The sequence below is a fragment of the Aulostomus chinensis genome, chromosome 13 (genome assembly GCF_037954235.1).
Source record: "Aulostomus chinensis isolate RoL2024-O1b breed Wild chromosome 13, RoL_Achi_v1.0, whole genome shotgun sequence".
Lineage (NCBI taxonomy): Eukaryota > Metazoa > Chordata > Actinopteri > Syngnathiformes > Aulostomidae > Aulostomus > Aulostomus chinensis.
Window position 1 is genome coordinate 12,151,463 of NC_141332.1, and position 21,083 is coordinate 12,172,545.

A 21,083-nucleotide genomic window follows, 5' to 3' on the forward strand; every position below is an offset into this window, starting at 1 on the left:
CATCAGTCACTCAGGTTCAGGATGATGGAACAAATTTAGAGTCCATCATGGTGAACGTCTGCTAACAAGTGAGCTGAGCTCAACGTCACTGCAGAGACGGCTGCTAACGTGTGTCCAGATGTCACTATTCACTCGAGCGCAAGCTGTTCAGCAGAGGCTACAATCTTTCACAGTAGGACAGTGAAAAGCGAGTGAGAACAGAATGTGGTGCACGGTCAGATGACCTACAGGGGCCCACTGTGCTGGGAGCCCTTCCTGCGTCACTGATGACCAGCCTGGTGGGAGGGTTTGGGTGGTCTGGCAGTTCTTTCAATGAACCAAACCTCATTTATATTCTCGCATACACCGTGATATATTCAGACACGGGGGGGTTGGTTGGAGAGAAGGGTTTTTATTACACAACTATGCCATCGTACAAGTTACAGAAAAGGCAACAATTAATTTAAAATATGTAAACGTAGGCCTACTGTTTGTGGCTTGCAGACGGTGGGATATAATAGAGGGCAGATATTCCACTTAACTGGTACCATCTAATAGCTGCGGAGTTCTGGTCCGTTGGCACACTCCTGCTGTTATGGAAAAGTATAACACACACAATACAAAACTACATCTCGAGTTTGAAACATTCAACTTAATACATCATTTTGAACAAAAAAACCCAAAGCAAAACAACAACAAAAAAAACTCAGCAAAAATAAGCACTAGAACCTATTTTGTATCATCTCTTCAAATACAACTGAGTAAACATCTTTAAGAATCAAATAAAACTTACAGCATGAATGCAAAATAGAAACTGATGTTGCAATGATGAAAAGAGACACGCTTTTAGTTCAATCACGTTCACCAGGCTTAGTCATATCGTTCTGGAGTGCAAAGTAACAAATAAATACAGTCAATGCCTTATTCCTACATTTTATTCATGGTGTTTTACGACTGAATATCCACCGATTGTTCTGGTGCCAATCACAGTAGTTTGTCTGTTAGCACTACGGTCTACTTGTACACAGATGGCAAATCAAAAATGAAATCAAATCAAATTTTCTTATTTAAGAATATTTAAATATCTTCTGCATAGCGCGGCTGCCATTTGTACTTGACATCTGACAAAAGGACACAGATAAAACTAGGCACATTCCGTGCTGCCTGAATTACGTTGAGCGTAGCAGGAGATGAGGTACTTCTCCCAGTCGGACTCCTTTTTTCTCATTTTCACTTGAACGGAGCCTGAAAGCAGAACAAGATTTGGAGGGAGGATTAAGAGTGACGGTTCTGAGTGAAGGGGAGTCGCACGGCGTTTTGGATCAGGGTTCTTACAGCTCAGTTCTTTCATTTCTGATGACTTCACGATCACATCTCAACTGTTCCTGTTCATTCAATTGTGAAATAGAAATAGGGCCTCCACCTCACCTAAACAGGCTATAACCCCTTTTAGTATTTTTTTTTCTTTCCATATTTGTCTTTACAGCAGGTGATTTTTTTTTCAAACATGTCCAGACAAATATTAGAATGACAAATCAATCTGACATTAAAGAAATCATCATGTGTAGTTAAGGCTTTTGTCCCAAATATAATGACATTTCCTGCAGGCATTCATAAGATATCTTGTTCATGAGAATGACAGATGTGATGTCACAGTGACCTTTGACCCCCAACAAGTTTCAGTTCATTCTTGAGTACAACTGCGCCACATTTGAGGAAATCTTCCTGAGATCTCGTGTTAATGAGAATGGGACTGACGGACAGCATGATGCCATCTGGCTCACAGCTCCACCACACGGAGGCATAAAAAAATCAAGTTTATAGAGTTTCTCTGTAGCCACAGCAATCAATCTAGTGTTTCCAGTGGTAAAATTTCTCCCACGCAAGCAACCATGGAATAAATAAATATATAATCAATCAATCATCTGGGGCCTGATGAGACAAAGACGGATGGAATCGTGGAATTCGTCAATCGAAATAAAATCAACAGCAAAAAGGCAAAATATCACACACAAAATAGAGTGAACAGAGTATAAACTGTCTTTACGCGACACAGCCAATGGGATGATGCGAAAGACTGACGTACCTTAATACCTTAACACTCTTTACTGAGACTACAATAAAAAGATTTGCAAATAAAAAGCTATCAAGATTAATTTATCAAGCCACTTGTTGAACGAGTTTTAAAATCAAATATAGTTTTCCTCTTGAGAGTTGTAGCAGCTTTGCCTCGTTCACCGAAACTCTTAATATGTCGCAGAAGGATGTAAGTGTAGGCGCTGGACGGGACCGTGGCCCCTCGTCTCTGCATCGACGCGGTGGACGTGTTTGACACAGCGCAACAAAAACTCTGCGTTGATCGAATAAAGACGACGTAGTAATGGGTCAGTGTGAAGGTGAGCGTGGGCTGCACTGGGCGAGTCAACAGAACACGCAGCAGGAGCTAAACCATACGTATGAGGTCAGTGGCCCTACACTCAATTTAAATACTACTTTTCACATGAATTCCATGGCTTTAACTTTAAATAGTCATTATTTCACACTTAAAAGGGCCAGCTCTGAACCACCTGATGGACAGTAAATGCTGGATGTGTTAGGCCAACGTGGATCGTTTCATTCATGATCCTTTTGGACTTCGGGAGACAATCAGACATGACATTATACTTTCATTTGGAACGTTGAAGATTTTCAGTTCAACAGTGTTTTCTTTTTTTTTTTTTGGTGGAGGAAACACTAGAATATGGTGAAATTCAAGCAGTTTTTCCAAGTATTCATATTCCAGCACATTCCAACCCATGAGGACATGACAGCTACACTGACTTACTTTTCCTCATGCGAACAATATTCTTCAGTTTGCTGTGTTTGGCGTGTCCGTTCTGGGCCAGTCGCAAAGACAGCGAGGCACCCCGCCTAAAACACAACAATGATAACACCAGAGCGTTTCAGCAACACTTAGCACACACACACACATATAATACCAATTTTAATAGCTGTCGTAATAAAATTACACACTCGTTGCCAGTAACAATTTACACTGTCAATAAATGACTTTATTAGTTTTTCCATCATTTAGAAATCAGATAATCTCACTTTATGACTCAAATAATTGGCCACATTTCATACTTGTGTACCTCATAGCTCCAAGCTTCCCCTTTTCCAGGAAGAGCTCCACTGTAACATTTGGTCCCTCCGTGTAAAGTCTGGCGTACAGCATCCTGTTGTGCACCATGGCTTTGAACCAGCCCACCGCTTCCTCAGACCAATCTTTCCCATTAATGGGCTTCACCTGAGGGGGGGGGGGACACGCACAACAAACCATGAACGGAGATAAAACATTTCCTTTCTTTATCACTAAGCGATAGTTACGACTGTGACTAATCGAGGACCAAAGCCAATAAACCCGTCTGTGTACAATCACAGCCGAGCTCAGTGTATTAACCATTTGTATGTATGCAAATCCTGAGAGGGATCATCCGCCTGCCTGTCTGGGAAAATCTGATCATCACTGTTCATGTGCTCGCTGATAAAAGGTTGTAGAGATTTATCAAACTGAAAAATTGCTCTAATACTAGCAAATACAAGAAAAAACAACAACAACAAAACATGTGATCGTTCCTTCTATACCACCACTGAGTGAAACACAATTCCTGAGTACACATGCACGTCAGTTCTGGGTTGCCATGACTAACAGGCCACTAGCTGACAGTGGTGCTGCCTGTCTGCTCGGGCCTCACATGGGTTACAGGGTGGGTTTGCTACAGAGGAACGCTGCATGGAATGTTTTTCCTCTTCTCTTCTGTGAGCTGTTGGGTTGAAAATGGATAGTAGATCTTTCTTTGGTCGTTTTGATGCGATCAAAAGTATAAATGTAACTAACAATTATTTTAGCATAGATTCATCTGCCTATTGTTTTAATGTTTAATCAAAGAATTGTTAAGTCCCCAAAATCTCAAGAAAGAGTTGAAAAATCAGTTTCCCAGAGCCCAAAGTCATGCGTCCAAATTCACATTTGTCCATCCAGCAATCCAAAACAAAGAAATTGTATGTCATTTTCAATCATGAATGACAAAAAAATCGCAAATTCTCATATTTTTGAGTCTAGAACAAGAAAATATGAAACATGTTTCTAAAAATTTTTCTCATTTAAATTTATTTTCTTTCCATCAAATAATCAATGAACTTTTGCAGCTCTCATTTAATGTCTCATTGATGCAAATCACCCCCCCCCCCACCAGGAAAAGGCATTTGGTACTTTTGAACAACCCAACATGCGTGAAATGAGGAGGCTGTTAAAAAGACAGAGCAACCCACATTTGCCAGTGAGACCTGCACTGACTGCTTTGGGAGGTCGGCCATGTCTGGGGTCAGCTCCTTGACGTTGCTGAGTGACAGAACGGCGGCATCACCGTGATCCAGCCTTCTCACCTCCACCTTGATGGATGTCTCTCCCTTGGCTCCATCAACAGCGCTATTATCTAACACCCAAAAGGACAAGAGAGCATGGCAGCTAAACAGACACCCAGCCGCTACGGTTAAATGACGCTGCTACCACCTAGAGGTATGCATTTGCAAAGCCATTCCAACACACACGTGCGCACACACGCGCGCACACACACACGCACACACACACACACAGCTGCTGGACCCACCTCCACTTACTCCGCATATCTTTGTCACCTGAGCCCTGCACCATTGTTCTGGCGTGGGGAACCAGCCCATTACTAAGGTTCCAATGTCTGGAATGCAGTTCTGCTTGGCATATGAACTACTGGCTTTCATGCTGCTGCAAAACGAGGGGAAAAAAGCATAATAGCAACCAGAAATAGGTGGAATATATTACAAAGAAAAAAAAAATCTACAAAGAGGACAATAATGAAAAAAGTGGCTGCTGGTCAGGTGATCATTTGAGGAACTCACTCTGTGACAAGAGCCTGCAGCTTTGTGATTGAGTCAGCATGTTGGATGTGGAAGTTTCCTGGACTGACGATATGAGACACCACAACTTCCATCTCATCAAACCTCTGGATCTGAAATTCCCGGATGGTTACAGCTCGGGTTTCTGGTGCTTTAGCAGCAGCAGATTTATTCTCATGCTGGGCATTTGTGCAAGAGAGTGTGTTGCTGTTACACTTGAGGGTCACACAGGAGTTCTCCACCTGAGCCTCGCCACTTTCAGAGCAGCTGTCGTCGGTGCTCTCCTGTCCCACCTCAGTGACGATGTGTGCAATGTCCCACAGGTCGGTCTTGGTTGCAATAACACATGTGTAGGTCAGGGAGCCACTTGGCTCGCCACGTTTGACCCTGAAGATAGGGAATTCAGAATCTGAGTGCAGTGTTTTGGGGGTTACTGCATCCATCAGACCATCAGCCACATGGCTGAAGGAGTGGCTGGAATTATAAATGCAGGTTTTATGCCACTCCAGAACAGTGACCTCCAGTGCACCCATGGTTTTAGCCTTTGCTCTAAGGAAGTGCAGCAGCTGAGAGGAGGTTTGTTTTTGGTGCTGCACCTGGACATCGTACTCACGTCCCCAGCTAATTAGCGGGGTTATTTTGGTGGGTTTAGGGTTACTGATCTCGGGGAGTATAGCTTTCAAGGGAGGTAATAGTAGCGGTGGCCTCTCTGTGTTAATCTCGGGACTCTGAATGATGGCAAGAGGAAGGATCACAGCATCTGGTTGGCTTGACGCCTCGAAAACAACTTGTGTTTCTTCTGTAGCCTCTAGGCGACAGGACGAGCTTGTAGTCACAACAGAGCTGTTGTAGCTGGACGAGATGTTGCATGTCATCTCATCCTCCTGGACTGTAGGCTGGGACACAATTAAATGTTTCAGCTGCTGCAGGGAAAGTGTGGCTCCAAGCACCTGCACTGCTTTGGCTATGGAGCAAGCCATGAGCGAATTCTGCAGCATGGGCCCGAACTTGAGGACGTCACTGGTCAGGATTCCTTTGTTTGTGGGTGGCTGATGATTTGTTCTCAACCCGTTTTTATCATTTGGCTGCAGACAAACACGGGGTTCTGTCGACAGAAGGCAGAAAAAGAAGTATTTAGATGAATAAAGTTGCACAGAAAATACTTCCCTAAATATCACACAGGAAATTTATGGTAGTGGAAGTAGTCTTAGGGATTTTAATACCCAAAGGTCTAAGGTGTACGAACGCTATTGTTTTGGGGAGATCATCTGATCCAGTTAGTTTGGATTTCACACTGCAATTATATGAGAGCACTAAAGAAGCTGACATGCCCTGTCCTCATCACTGACATGTCGGGACCCGATCCAATATTGCTATCAGTTCTGATATTGACGTAGTTCATGTATCTGATATCAGACTGACAGCACTGATCCACATTTCCATAATTTCTGCTGGACCTTTAATGAACCTTTTTTTTCCCCTCTCAGCAGCCTGCAGTGCAAAAGTGTAGCATTAGCCGTTAGCTAACTCAACATATCCTTATTCTGAAGCACTTCGAGCAAGACGGCGGGAACTTGTAAGGTGTGTAAAGATAGCATTCCGGGGGCGGAGCTAATGTAGCAATGTACAACTGTAGAATGTTTTGGAAACGTTCATCTGATAACCTGGTAACTGAATGTGATGGTTGTATGACTGTCACGTAAGACAAAAAGTGCCTGCTGCAGTCTCTGTATATGAATGCAAAGTTTACATCTGAATGTAAACCTATTTGCTGCCTCCTGTTAGAATGTGAAGCCAAAAAAACAGTTTCAATAAATAACTTGCGAATACATTTAAATGTATGCATAGTTAGAAAGAAGCTAAACTGGGGTCCCAAAAGACCTGGACCAAAGACTACTCAGCTGTTTAGTCTAGACCTACAGATCTGGTGGAGGTTTCAAACCTGTAACTTTAGTGCTGTCAGGTTCCATAGTTTGGACCAGACAAGGGTGGTGTGAAGCACTTAGATTTCTGCTAGAATTAGAGATGTGTTGATTGGTAAACTTTAAGCCATTAACAATATTAAATTTAACCATTTGTCCAATAGCTAATGTTTACTTGGTTGATTGTGAGTTATTATTTCCTTCTCAGAGACACAGAAAACTAATCTTGATAAAGGCTCTTTCATACGTGTTTTAAAAAGGTGTTTGAGTTGAGGCCCCCATCTTCATCAACATGATGGTATTTGTCCATACACAAGGCAGACAATGGCCGATGGTTAAAATGTGTCTGACACATCAACTTACCAAGAGTTATGTCCTTCAGTAGAGCCGAGAGCTTGTGAATAGCTTGACATTTAACATCCAAGGATTTTGAGAGTTCGGTGAACACACCGGTGGGACAAGACGAGCTCAGGAAACCTTGGACCTCATCGTAGGCCTGAGGGAGAAGACAACCTTGAGAGGCATTGAAAAGTCATAGTAAAAACAAATACTTGTACTTTAAGAAGATTGTAAAAAGGCAGATTTTACCTTATTAGATGACGTAAGCTAGTTGACATTAAAAACATTTTGATAACCAATCCATTCATTTCATAAATCATGGGAAAAATTTCGGCATGTTTCAGAATTCTTTTTTTATTTTTGTGTGAAACTAATGGCCATGACCAATTTATCAGTAAGTGGACACAAAAAGTAATGAATTAGTCTAAAACTTGAGAGATCCATGGTGAACATTAAAATAATCAGAAACTACTACCTACTGACCTTTAGCTGTTGTGCTGGCTCCTTCTATTAGAATAAAACATTATCTATGGCTGCCAATTAAGATCTGGTTTGTTTATTTGTACCCAGTCTGATTTTGTTTGCAGTGGAACACATGGGAAAAGTTTGCCTCAAAGGCTGTCTGCCAGAAAAGTCCAACAGATTGTCAGCCAGAAAGTTGTCGACATTGTGAAAGGTTCTATTTCAACACAAGCCACAGTGTTTTTCTAAACTTAACCATGAAGCCTCAAAATGACAGGCCTTGCATGAGATCCTTTCACCCACTGTGACCTGCTGGCTGGGATACGGACATGACCACTATTTGTTCTTGGTGAGCAGACGTCTCCTGCCAGAAAGACTATCAGGAGGACGCATATTTTAAAGAGCAGATACCATATGAAACGGACAAGGCTTAAAAAAAAAAAAAAAAAAAAAGAGGGGAAGGTCCATGGGAAATTTTATATATAATTATATATAATTTTATACACACACACACACACACACACACACAGCTAGTCAAACTTTGGATGCACCTTATCATTTAATGGTTTTTCTTTATTTTCATGACTAGTCAAACTTTGGACACATCTTGTCATTTAATGGTTTTTCTTTATTTTCATGACTATTTACATTGCAGATTAACAATGAAGGCATCAAAACTATAAAACAAACACATATGGAATTATGTAGTAAACAAAAAAGTGTGAAATCACTCCAAACATGTTATATATTCAATGTTCTTCAAAATAGCCACCCTTTGCTTTAATTACTGCTTTGAACTCTTGGCGTTCAACTCCATACGATCCACGGAGTCCCTCTCTACTTGTAAGAGACTTTTGAAGACTCACCTTTTCAGGGAACACCTAGGCACTTAAATCTGGCCCCTCTCCTCTTTGCCCTCAGGGGTAGAATGATCAGACGCTTAAGACCCAGGTCTCAGTGAATACTTAGCACGAACAATGTTGTATATTGAACGTGTTCGATGTTGAAAGATATTGTTGATGTTGAATTATTGGTTGTGTTCAGTTGTGATTAAATTATATTAAGAAAGAAAGAAAAAAAACTGGGACTTCTTCCACCACTAGATGGCAGCACCTGCCAATCAACCTTGAAGCACTTTGGCGTACTCACTCAGGTTTTTCCCTTCAGTCTAAATTCTTGCTTGTGCTGTACGTTGCTTTGGACAAAAGCCTCTGCTAAATGAAACTGTGGAGTTCTAGATTTCTCTTGATGAGCTTCATGATGTCATCACCTCAGATGGTTTTCCAACAGTCTTAAAGGAGTTCCCAGAGATGCTGAGCACCTGCTGGCCCTGTTGTCTTCACTCTACGGTCCATCTCATCCCAAAACATCTCTGATGGGTTTAAGTCAGGTGACTGTGGAGGCCAGGTCATCTGACGCAGCCCTCCATCACTCTCCTTCTTGGTCAAATATCCCTAACACTGCCTGGAGGTGTGTTTGGGGTCGTTGTCCTGTTGGAAAAGCAATGATGGTCCAACTAAATGCAAACCAGATGGGATGGCATGTCACTGCAGGATGCTGTGTGTAGCCATGTTGGTTCGGTGTTCCTTCAGTTTTGAATAAATCCCCAACAGTGTCACCAGCAAAGCCCCTCCACATCATCACACCTCCTCCTCCATGCATCATGGTGGGAACCATGAATGTAGAGACCATCCGTTCACCTTTTCTGTATCACACAAAGAAACAGCGGATGGAACCAAAGACATCAAATTTGGGGCAATCTGTACATCGCTTTGGACAAAAGCATCTGCTAAATGAAACTGGGCAAAGCCCAGATTTCCACTGGTCCAATGTCCATTCCTTGTGTTTCTTGGCCCAAACAAATCTCTTCTGCTTGTTGCTTTTCCTCAGCAGTGGTTTCTTGGCAGCTGTTTGACCATCAAGGCCTGGTTGGCGCAGTCTCCTCTGAACAGTTGATGTAGAGACGTGTCTGCTACCAGAACTCTGTGTGGCTTTTATCTGGGCTCTAATCTGAGGTGCTGGTGACTTCTGATTTCTGAGGCTGGTGACTCAGATGAACTCATGCTCAGCAGCAGAGGAGTCTCTTAGTCTTCTTTCCTGGGGAGGTCCTCATGTGAGCCTGTTTTGTTGTAGCACTTGATGGTTTTTGTGACTGCACTTTGGGACACATTCAAAGTTTTTTAATTTCCCAGACTGACTGACCTTCTTAAAGTAATGATGGACTGTCTTTCTCTTTATCAGCTGATTGGTTCTGGCCATGAACTCTAACAGTTGTCAAACAGGACTGTCAGCTGGGTACCAACCTGACTTCTACACAACACAACTGACTCTCCCAACCCTGTTAAGAAGGCAAGCAATTCCACAAATGAACCCTGACAAGGCCAACCTGAGAAGTGGAAACCATTTCAGGTGATGACATCATGAAGCTCTTTGAGAGAAGGCCAAGGGTTTGCAGCGCTGACAACAAAGCACGGGGTGGCTACTTTGAGGAATCGAAAATATAAAACATATTTAGATTTATTTAACATTTATTCTTTGCCACATAATTCCATATATTTGATTTGATGTCTTCAGCATGTATCTACAATGTATAAGTAGTCAAAATTAATCAAAAAAAAAAACATTGAATGAGAAGGCATGTCCAAACTTTTGACTGGTAGTGTGTATATACACACACACACACACACACACACATTATACATGTATTACATTTAAAACAGATAATCATCATATGAGTGAGTAGGCAATGCATAATAATTACTGTAAAGTGTAACGACACCATCAGTGTCTATAGGACATTTTATTTTGCCTACACACGTGCAGGCCTACAATTAGGCCTTGACCTTTTTCTCTTAGGCTTAGCCCTCTTCCCAGCATTAACAATTTCAATATTATTAAATTTTTGCTTTTTCTGTCTTTGTCAATTCCAGCAGAAACATTCCAGTGTCGGGAAAAGAGCAAAAAAGGTATCGTATGATGATGGTGAACAAAATGCCATGGCCATCCCACCTCCACTCAAACAAACAACACTCAGCAATCACCCAGAGGAAAGTAAACTCTCTGGTTCTTGAGTACATAATTGCAGATGAGTAGCCCTTTTCATTAGTGGAGAGTGTCACTCCGTAAGATGATCGAAGGAATAAGTGGGGGTAGGACACCTATGTGCAGAAAAACATTGATGCTGCTCATTGAAAGGGGATCTCAAAATATGAAGGAGGCACTTACAGAAATTCTTCAGGATGTTCAAACCACGTGCACAACAGCAGATATATGGATGGCTCATCATAGGAGTTTCTTGGGAATTACCTGTCACTGGACTGAGCCAGAGACATTCGATCGAAGGTCTGCTGCATTGGCATGTGAAAGGATAAGGGGCCACCACACTTACAATATGATGTCATTGCTGCCAAAATTAGTCAGGTTTATGCAGATTTCAGATCCAAGGCAAAGTCAATACCCACAGTCACTGACAATGTCAGCAACTGCGTAAAGGCATTCCATGAATTTGGAGGATGTGAAATGGAAATGGACAGCACAGATGATGTGCAGTTTACTGATGTCTCTGCAGATCTTCAAGAGGAGCAAGAGGAACTCAACTTTTTTTTAACCACGTCACCATCGGTGCGCTGCGTATACTTTGAATTTTGTTGCCACAACTGATCTTGATAAAGCTGCCTCACAGGGTGCTTCTCGAAAATTATACAGAAGTGCAATGTCAAAATGTGTTGCATTCTGGAATAAGGCTAATCTCTCATCAGGTCCTGCTGATGCAACTGATGAAATTGCCCAAATGAGATGTGTGGTACCTTCAGTGACTACGAGGAGCTCAGAGTATCATGCAATAGAGAAGTTAATGAGTCTCACTGAGCGTCAGCTCAATGTGATCGATTTACCTGCTACAAGGAGAAAAGAACTGCTTCTTTGGATTAATAGTTCCCACCATTCTGAGCCTAAAAGCCACAAATTGACACAAGTGCAGTTCTCAATCCTCTCAGCTATTATAAAAGTCATTGACACCCGATTTGGGCAGGTGTTGGCCTCCCGTGAGGCAAGGATGGCGGCTTCCACCATCCCAAAGTTTTGACTGTGGTGGCTTGCTGATGAAGAGAGGGAAGCCATGAAAAGAGCAATGGTCCAGGAGACTCGTCTTCTTCACACAGAGCCTTCTGAGGATGCCGGCACCACCGGGACTGCCACAATTGGAGGTGATCAAGAAGATGATGATGACAACTTCTTTACTTTTGAGACAGCACAGGTGACATGTTCATCAGTGGAGGAAGAGGTGCAGAGGTACCTCTAAGATCCAGATAAGTCACTGAAGATATATCCAATGATCAGAGCCCTCTTCTTGAAGTACAACACTATTCTGCCATCAAGTGCTCCTGTCGAGCGTCTTTTTAGCCAGGGAGAACTTAGTTTCACTCAGCACCATAACAGAATGATAGATGAGCACTTTGAACAGGCTCTCCAGCTGCCTTTACTGGAGTGTTGACATGTTGAGTAGGCGGGTCAAATATGTCGGTAGGTGGGGAAAAACACTGGTCTTCAGATTCATAGGCACTCACGGACAACGCACGTACATTGACAGCTTCATTATTCTTGCAAAACTAATTGTCTTTTTTCATTTGACATTCGTATGAAAGCAACACTTTTTGTCACCCTATGTTCTGTACAACTTTGACATTTTGGATAGGTTTTTCCTGCTAGCATTTGTTGTCACATTACCAAGAAGTTTGTTTTCAGTGTAACATTGTTTCATGTGGGCAAAATGATATTTGATGGCATAGTTTAAAAAAGGATTTTTTTTTTTTGCCATCATCACATTAAGTTTGAGCTTCTGTTTTGTTTTAATGAACAGTTTTTAGTCATTCTTAATGGATTAAACACATTAATCTGAATATACTCAGCTTTAATCAAAAGACAATATTTACGTTTCACATAATCCTTCTATGTTTTTATCCTTTAAACCAGTAGGTGGATCAGGGAAAATACAGGTTTTTTCAGGTGCTTTTTTAAAATTTTCAGATTCTAAGTAGCAACACCAATGCACTAACAAAATGTTGGATGTAAATCCTGTACAGAAACATTTTAAGTTTGTCTACTTTCCCACTTTTCACAGCGGAGCAAATAAATTAACTGAAAAAAAAATTAGTTAATTCTTCTTTTTTTAACCAAGTTAAACATCTTTTGTGTTAACATACTCCTATAGTCTTGGTTCCTTGACAGCAAAATAAAACTGCAATTTCTGGGAGACTTGGGCCAACACATTCAGACAGTTGGAGCAGAAGAACACACCATAATAGGCCTGTTTCGTTAGCAGGATTCGATAGCCGCATTCCTATCCTTATAAAATGCAATTCAATGAGGAGGTAATACAAGTTTTCATAATACGTTACTCAGATTAGACAATGTAATGCAATACGTTACATATTACATTTTTGGGCATGTGCTTTGTAACGGAACACTGCGTGCGCGTGAACCTGGCGCTAGCTTACCTTGTTCGTCAAACTGCGTAGTTCTTGGTCAAGTTTATTCCGGGCGTTTTCAATTACTACAATTTTATATGTTAACTGTAATTTCTGGGTAACAGTGGAAGGGTGTTGCTGGACGAGCCGCCGCTGAGGAGTCATGTTGATAGAGTGAGAGGGAATGATTTCCGTTGGCTCTTGGCTGAGACCCGGAGTCGTTCTGCAGCCGGCGGGCAGCTGACACGCGACTTTCATTCTTCTTCTTCTTCGTCTCCTAGAGGTTCCTGGTTTGGCTGACGTCATCCCGCTACTTCGCCAATTCTGCAAAGTCAAGCGACAGTGGAGTTGCGACCAGTTTTTAGAGGGCCCCATGGTTATCCACAGCTGTATGTGTATGACTGAGTAGTTGCCGCAGGGTAGAAAGTCTTCAATTTTTCCCTTTCATCGCCGACTCACTCAAGCCGCAGCCGCCATATAGAAAACAAAACACTGCCGTCTTCTCCTCGTTTCAGGAGCAGCTGGCGGCAGCTATCCTCGGTAGACAGTATCTGCTAGTTGGGTGGAGTTTTCGGTGGATTCTTCCCTGAACTCTTATAAATAAAATATTTTACTATTTTCAGCACAGAAATCGCCAAATCTTCTTGCACCAATGAATCCGGCAGGCTGTGCACTACAAGACGTTATGCTAACTCCTCATCGCTGAGTGAACCATTGAGCCAGGCAGCAGCGGCCCTTCCTTAACTCTACTCACGTTAAATCGCTCTTTGTCGGGAGAAATAATATGAAGGGAATCCACAACTACGCCATAATATCAGGACAGCTGCATTTAAACGCTATCAGAATTTTGAGCTGCAAATCTGCCCCGCGCACAGAAAAGACGGATTACACCCTGCAAAAAAGCAGACAGATTAGTAATGATGATTACTTGGGTTGACTGCTGCTCCTGTGACCTCTAGCAGAACTCAGTTTGGGATGTGAAGTGACATGAATAATTTAAAAGGAGCCCCCTTGGAAGTGCAAGAAATTGGGGGCAATAAATTAAAGATTATATTTTGTTTATACTTTATTTTTCTATAATAAATAAAGAAACAAGCTTCTGTTCATAAGAAGCGCTATCATTTGATGTTTCCATGATTGTGATGTCCCAAAATTTTAGATCTGGTGACCGCAAATGATGCGATTCACAGGATTTTTATAAGCATTGTATCATTCACTTATTCCATTGTTCTGTAGAAAAGCATCTGCACTTTTTACACTCATTTATCCAGTCTTTTCTTTTCATTTCATCCGTCTGTATATGGTTAGGAAAATTACCGATCAGACTTTACTGTGTGGTGCACATTAAGCTCAGCAGCAACTGAAAACAGAAATGATTTTATTCTTAATCATACATGACATTTGCCCCTTAAATAGCAAACTTGTGGTAAGAATTATTTTATAAGAAGGGATTTCTTGGCTCTTATGTTAAATTGAGCAAGGATGACAATTTTCCTGGGTAAGGGTGGGGTTACAGTGCACTGGAAATATCTGAGACAGAACAACTGGCAGTAAAACAAATGTTGTTTTAGCAAACAGGCTGCTGCTTTTGCTTGAACGCCAGCTGCCATCAATCACCAAGCAGAAGAATGAACACAATTTGATACTTGCATTCCTTTGGTTTTACACCTAATACTGTCCACACAGCGCTCTTTGCTTGAACTTGTCAAGCTGCTACTTGATCTAGTACCTCAATCTTGTGGGTGGGGCATGGCAGACATTTCCTGCAGTTATGTTGCTCAAGAGCCAGATTGATAGGCATCCTGGCACTTTTTGACACAGAAACTACTGGTTTGAGCCCTCTTGGTATCAGCTGTAAATGAGAAGGACCTGTCTGCACGCACAAGAAGAGGATACCCTCCGGCAAAGGATTTCTCATTAGTGGATCCCTTTTCAGTTTGTAATTAAAATCTGTAAACACTCTTGCCATGGTTACATTTTTAGGTGTATTTCACACTGCCCCGTATTATGGAGCTTTCACCAGTAATCAGCAAGAAGAGAAGAAAAGAATTCATGTGTGGCAAGTGTTCGCTTGATAAATCCGAGTCAATCAGTCCAGGATATCGGGTGAATGATAGATGCCCTTCTAGTGCATATGGTAGGACTCATCCAAATCTCGGGGATTTATAAAGGAATTCATATTGTGAAAATAAAGATGAGAGAAACTCTGAAGTTCTGTTTATTACTGTATATGTTTATTATGTAGAGCGGAGCTGTTGCTTTATTGGATCCTATATACATATACGTAGAACTCTTCCAAGGTCTCCTCTTGGCGTTGGGTTGAACCACCGAGGAGCTCATTTGTCATCCTGTGAGTATTGTGCAAGCCTTCATGCAGACACAAACAAAGATCTCACAGTGCACGATGGGTAAAACCTCGTCACCTGGTTAGTGATTTTGCACTCCAAACAGTGGGGAGGCGATTTTAACCATGGGATTGCAGCGACCACACAGCGTAATGCAGGTCCTGCAGACATGCTTTGTCATTTTTGTATTTTCTTCACTTAAATTTAAAAAAAAAAGCAGGTGAATTTTTTTTACAAACTTTTTATTCAAATACAATATTAAAGTAACCATACCTTCCCTGTATATTTGCATTTGAGGGACTTTGTACTTTACTCCACTACATTTACCTGATACCAACAGTTACTCGTTACATCGAAGGAAAAGATTTAGGACTGTAAGCTTGGCGAATTATGATGAGGCTGTTTTTACTTTCCAGTGGGAGGCCTGATAACCCCCATAGCACACAATCAGAGAGGCACAACTGGAACACACACAGCATTTTAACATTGCATTTACCGGTTATTGGTTCAAGGGTCAAAGGCCCCCGAGGATTGAAATATTCAAATATATCACACGGAATGTTTACTTTTACTCATAATAGTGAAGTAATCTCAATATCTCATCCTTCACTTTAATTCTTAATGGAGACTATTCACACAGTACTATTTTTTCAAATTTTAATTATTGCTCAAGAAAAGGAACTGCATGCTTCTACCTATGCTGAACAGCTATTAAGCTTTTTTTTGGATATGTAAAAAATACAGAATTAATGATGTTTCAGTCATGGCCCTTCAGTTTCTCATGTGGTTTGCATGCACGCCTGCATGGAATATTTCATATCACACAATAAATGATCTCTGTATGCAAGACACTTTCCTGCTGACTATAATAAACACTGTTAATATAACACTCACAAATAAAACTATTATGATTACTCGGCCGAAATGAATTTTTTGTGCTTTTGTCTGACTCAAACAATACATTGAAGGACTTTTCAGATACTCGGTGATCTGAATGTTACTGACACCTGTGAAACATTCAGTGTGACTGATGTCTGGCAGTTTAATGTCCAGCTCATACAGGAGCGTCAGCCATTTGCTGTCACAACAGTTAAAGTAATTCCCACTGATATACATGGTCCGGAGGTCCTGTGATAAAGCACGAATCAGAGATTGGTTTAAAGAATAAAAGGCGTTGTTTCTTATGTTGATTTCTCTCAGCCGGGAGCAAGTCAAACTACTCGGGATGCGGTTTAGATTGTTGTAGGATATGTTAAGCTTGGTTAACACTGGCATGCAGGGTAAAGATAACTCAGAACTGCTCATGTTGATTTCACTCAGCGTCAGTGACTGCAGTGTCTTCTGCACGTCTTCAAGTGCCCCTGCTTGCATCACCATATGTGAATTTTTCGCAAGGTTGAGGGACACCAAAGAGGTTTTCTGAAACGAGTTTGCGTGAAGTGTTTTTATCTTATTTTCTTTGAGATTGAGGCTTTTAAGTGTTCTTAATTTCCCAAAGGCCACACAGGACATGTTGAGATTTACTTGCTGTGTTGATGTAGAGCTTTGTAAATGGTCCAAAGGAGCACAAGGTTGCACAGAGTTGTCTTGTAGATTCAGTGACTCGAGTTGGGTGAGCGTCATCAGGAAGAGAGGAGAAATAGATGCAAGTGAGTTGCTCTGCAGGATGAGGGTCTTTAAGGAGGGGAAAACAAGCTGCCGGTGGTCCCCCGATACACTGTCATTTCTGATGTTCCATGTGATGTTTTCCAGGCAGTTATGACTGAAATTCAACGTTTCCAAAGATGAGAGAAGACTCAAAGTCTCCAGAGGGAAGGAAGTGAAGTGGTTATAGCTGAGGTCGACATAGATCAGAGGCATCAGTCTCCAGTTTGAGTGCAGGTTGTTTTTTGTAACTCTACTGTTGCCCTTCCTCGCAATCTCATTATACAGAGAATTAGCCTCTGATACCATTTTTGCCTCCGAGGTTAGGGTGCCCACCATGTTATACTGTAAGTAAAGATACCTTAAACGGTTCATTTTTGGAACGATTGGGAAATAAAGCAGTTTGTTGTGACTCAAATCAAGAATCTCAAGTCTGTACATGTCGTCATTTTCGTGTGTTACAAAGAACTCCACTGAATTCCTACTGAGATTGAGATATTTCACTTGATGTAATTTAAAATCACAGATATGGGCCAGATTATTTTTGGCCAGATTCAGCATCTCTAGTTGGCTCAGTGGTTCGAACGTCCCTTCATCAATAACTGATATTAGATTATCATCAATGCTAACGCTTCTCAGACCTCGGCTCTCTCTGAATAGGTTGGGTGTTAGTCTTGTCAAAGCATTACCACTCATTTTAAGCTCATCTAGAGAAAATTTGTTCCCAAGGTACAGCGTCGCCGCCTCTTCGCTCAAACCGTTCATTGATAAATCCAAAATCTCCAGCCTAGTAAGGGATTGGAGGGCTTTGCTGTTACTGCCAAGGTTGTTCTTAAGCCCATTTCCGGATAAATTCAACTCCTCAAGCTGAGCCAGTTTTTGAAAAGCCCCCTCAGAGATGAGATCCAGCTGGTTGTTACTCAGGTCCAGCTGCTCCAAGTATGGCAAACCAAGTGTGTGCAACTGTCTGATGAAATTATTGGACAGGTCAAGTCTTCTGAGCCCCTCAGATAAATCCGGAGGGATAGAGGAGAGGTTCTGCTTGTTCCAGGATTGCTCCTTGAAATGAAAGGAGCATTAATCATAATCAAAGAGTAAGCCATGGTAACAGAATCAAACAATCTGTAAAGCTTTTAAGATCTCAAAAATGGGAATAATACTTCACACTGAGCCTACCTTTGGTTCCTCATCTGTTAGTCCAAGCGTATAAAGCTCATGGCTGAGTGACCAGAGTAGAAGGAGATTAGAGAACATGTGTTGGCCCATTTTGCCTCTACTGTTGTCAGAGCTCTCTCTTTCTCTCTCTCTCTCTCTCACACACACACACACACACACACACACACACACTCATACACCCCTCTTATAAGCATGCTTTATAAAAAACAAACAACAAAAAAAAGAAAAGAAAAGAGAGGGACAAAGCAGCTGTGGAAACCAGATAAGCATTGTTGGAACTATATTTAGACATTCAAGACTTGACCAGATAAATAGGGAACATCGTCTTAGAATTTTTCAGGTACAAATTTTTTGATACATACATGGGGCTCCACTTGGTATGTTTTTAATTTTATTTTATGTTTTACTGGCACAAGTTACAGCATTTATATCAACTTCTAGTTCAGCGTTGAGAGGTTTCATGTACACTAAAAACACCTCCTTTGTGTTTGTTCCAGACAGTGTGGAGGTGGACGGAAGGCCCCCCCCAGCAAGTGACAAAGAGGCATGCTAAAATAGGCTGATGAAAGGAGGCAGAAGTAAGAGTAAACAAGGTCTCTTTCAAGCTGCAGGATATCAAAAATAGCAGTCGTTAAAATTTTTTTTTAAAAAAAGTGACAAATGATTTATGTTCATTACATCTTGAGCTCAATGACAGGTCACGACAGCTTTCCTGCCGCTGCCACTCCACTCTCTATCATCGCTCACGCAGCATCCTGCACCGCCGAGCTGCATCATCTCCTCTGCGGTTTGTTTCAGTTCAGCAGTATGACGCCAAAAAAAGTCCATTCTGCTTCCGTAGAGATGAGGGCTTCAGGCCTGTTAGGTATCACCAGTTCCAGTTCTTCATTCTGATCAAGCTGAACCACGCCTGAAACGAACACATAATGTTACAAATACAGTAGAAGGCATCTGGAGAAATGTGGGTGGATTCCCGTACACATGAAAATACATAAAGGATTTGAGATATATAATGTAAGGCCACCAGGAATCCCCTGATGTTCCTCTTCCTGTAGTTTGGAGGCTTCTAAAATTCAAGTTGAGTTCCATGGTGACATTCTACCAACCTGACTGAACCTCTGAAGGCTGATTAATACGATACACATTATTTGTTTTACGAGCAGGAAAATGAAGATATAGAAATGCCGTTCTCAGGGGGATACAGAGAAATGAGGAAGTCACTGTTGGCAACTGCACCTACATTTGAAAAAAAAAGGGTTTTTTTTGCATTTTGTTACAATTGAAAAAAAAAGTACACACTTTTAAAGTGTCTGTTCTGTATCTGTGGTTGGAGAGGAAAGTAAAATAATAGATTAAAAGTTGATTAAAAATAATATTTGTAGATTTGTTTGAGCCAGGCCTTGTCTGTCTGTCTGTCTGTCTTTCTGTCTGTCACCAACCTTTTGTTAATACATTCGCACATGTTAATTTGGCAGCTGTTATTCATATTCTTTACTCCACTATCAGGCCTCACTGACCTGCAGTGTAGCATGTATTAGCAGGAGATTTTTCAGGCATCTGTTGCAAGCAGCGTAAGCGCTCCGTTGATCCAGCCCCTGATTCAGAGGAACCCCAGCTTCGAATTATGTGTCCCATAACTATGCTGGGGCTTGTGAACAAAACCTGTGAATTAAGCAGAACATTAGCAGAATATTTGGAACAAATCAGTGTAATATCAATTTAGTTATGCTTGAATTACAGTGACACAATACTTGTCCAAACACCAAGTAATAACCATCTTCTTGGATAACAATTCTGTTTTCCTTTACTGAAATTGCATTTCCTTGCTGCACAGACACAGTCCAAGGGATCGTTGTTATATTTCCTGTGGGGAAAGGCAAGATATACATTCAAAATAATGGCAGCCAGCATAATGAGAAAACCAAAGACTTGATGTTCACGTTTACCTCTTCTGCTTGGCTGTTTGTTAGTCTTAGCTCTTAACTGCAGAAACGATGTCGAAGCTGGCAAGAGGGGGAAATAAACATAATACTTTAATTTTATTAACTTGTTTATGGTCTCGCTAAGCGTAACTAACAGAAACGCTTTCAGTTCTCAGCTCCGAATCACCTCTGCAGCTGCCTTGTTCCCGTCTCACCCTCTGAGGAGATATCTTCGGAGAACACTGAGTGTTCTGGAGAGCACTCGACTGACACTTGAATCCCTTAAAGAAAACAAAGCATTAAGAGTAAATTTATTATTCTAGCACTATCTGAACACTCACTAATGGCACAAATCTCAGTAGTACCATGGCCAAGATGACCCCATCCTGCATAATCAGTGACATACCTCACTTAGTTCAGACGTCTTGGCCTTTCTCCCATTGACTACCTCAGAACGTGGTTGATTGAGTTGTAGAGTTATATCCCCTTGGAGTTTGCGAAAATCATTTTCTAAAACCCTGGCTCTGTGCACCAGGAAAAGACTAAGACAAAACATAAATGCTGTTAGAGATAATAAAGCATTGTAAAGCATATTGAGACTTGCAGACTGCATGTAGTCATGTTACTTGGATGGGTGAGGTCACACATAACCCCGGAAACCTAAGTGTTCAAAACTACTTTCTAAAATGAGGAACTAAAATCTCCTCTCTCTGCTGCTCAGGATGTAACATATTCACATTGTACGAAGATTACAGCCAAATTTGCAGTGTACCGTGAAACTCTAAGTCAAAGTACAAACCACATTTTAATAAAGACAAAAGGTTTCACTCAAGAGAACATTTGTTCTTGTCAGTACTTGTGCCAGCAGAGTCCAACATGAAAGACAGTTCATTTTTTTTAACCTTTTAAAATCAA

General features: G+C 41.4%; 3 protein-coding genes across 5 annotated transcripts; all 3 read right to left on the reverse strand.

Annotated features, from left to right (window-relative positions):
- Positions 1–379: 379 nt before the first annotated feature.
- LOC147250889 (uncharacterized) lies at positions 380–13,743 on the reverse strand. Of its 2 annotated transcripts, none has more exons than XM_086221351.1 (8): positions 13,112–13,743; positions 7,179–7,311; positions 4,897–5,998; positions 4,629–4,759; positions 4,291–4,454; positions 3,111–3,265; positions 2,804–2,889; positions 380–1,224 (listed from the first exon to the last, which is right to left on the reverse strand). In XM_086221351.1, the coding sequence occupies exons 1-8, from the start codon at positions 13,454–13,456 to the stop codon at positions 1,124–1,126; spliced, it is 2,217 nt and encodes a 738-aa protein (XP_086077477.1). In that variant the 5' UTR covers positions 13,457–13,743; the 3' UTR covers positions 380–1,123. The 2 variants fall into 2 exon arrangements, with proteins under 2 accessions (XP_086077477.1, XP_086077476.1); XM_086221350.1 differs by having other exon boundaries at positions 4,629–4,762; positions 13,112–13,738.
- A 1,860-nt stretch (positions 13,744–15,603) lies between these two features.
- LOC147250890 (transforming growth factor beta activator LRRC33-like) lies at positions 15,604–18,482 on the reverse strand. Its single transcript, XM_086222586.1, has 2 exons — positions 18,247–18,482; positions 15,604–18,129 (listed from the first exon to the last, which is right to left on the reverse strand). Exons 1-2 carry the CDS (start codon positions 18,334–18,336, stop codon positions 16,246–16,248), a joined length of 1,974 nt encoding a protein of 657 aa, XP_086078712.1. The 5' UTR covers positions 18,337–18,482; the 3' UTR covers positions 15,604–16,245.
- Positions 18,483–18,535: 53 nt separating this feature from the next.
- LOC147250891 (tumor necrosis factor ligand superfamily member 13B-like) lies at positions 18,536–20,802 on the reverse strand. 2 transcript variants are annotated; one of them, XM_086222588.1, is made up of 6 exons: positions 20,575–20,802; positions 20,356–20,449; positions 20,193–20,249; positions 20,055–20,110; positions 19,764–19,908; positions 18,536–19,156 (listed from the first exon to the last, which is right to left on the reverse strand). In XM_086222588.1, exons 1-6 carry the CDS (start codon positions 20,779–20,781, stop codon positions 19,041–19,043), a joined length of 675 nt encoding a protein of 224 aa, XP_086078714.1. In that variant the 5' UTR covers positions 20,782–20,802; the 3' UTR covers positions 18,536–19,040. The 2 variants fall into 2 exon arrangements, with proteins under 2 accessions (XP_086078714.1, XP_086078713.1); XM_086222587.1 differs by having other exon boundaries at positions 18,540–19,156; positions 19,998–20,110.
- Positions 20,803–21,083: the final 281 nt, after the last annotated feature.

Excerpts from the sequence above, each read along its gene's own strand:
- LOC147250891 (XM_086222587.1), bottom strand. The coding sequence starts at position 20,781 with ATGCAGTCTGCAAGTCTCAATATGCTTTACAATGCTTTATTATCTCTA. Across the intron at positions 20,250-20,355 it reads GGAACAAGGCAGCTGCAGAG|CTTCGACATCGTTTCTGCAG; the intron begins GTGATTCGGAGC and ends CCCTCTTGCCAG. Across the intron at positions 19,909-19,997 it reads ATTACTTGGTGTTTGGACAA|GTTTTGTTCACAAGCCCCAG; the intron begins GTATTGTGTCAC and ends CTTAATTCACAG.
- LOC147250890 (XM_086222586.1), bottom strand. The coding sequence starts at position 18,336 with ATGGGCCAACACATGTTCTCTAATCTCCTTCTACTCTGGTCACTCAGC. Across the intron at positions 18,130-18,246 it reads TAACAGATGAGGAACCAAAG|GAGCAATCCTGGAACAAGCA; the intron begins GTAGGCTCAGTG and ends TTTCATTTCAAG.
- LOC147250889 (XM_086221350.1), bottom strand. The coding sequence starts at position 13,456 with ATGGGGCCCTCTAAAAACTGGTCGCAACTCCACTGTCGCTTGACTTTG. Across the intron at positions 5,999-7,178 it reads ACTGAAGGACATAACTCTTG|AACCCCGTGTTTGTCTGCAG; the intron begins GTAAGTTGATGT and ends TTCTGTCGACAG. Across the intron at positions 3,266-4,290 it reads TGCAGGTCTCACTGGCAAAT|GTGAAGCCCATTAATGGGAA; the intron begins GTGGGTTGCTCT and ends CCCCCCCCTCAG.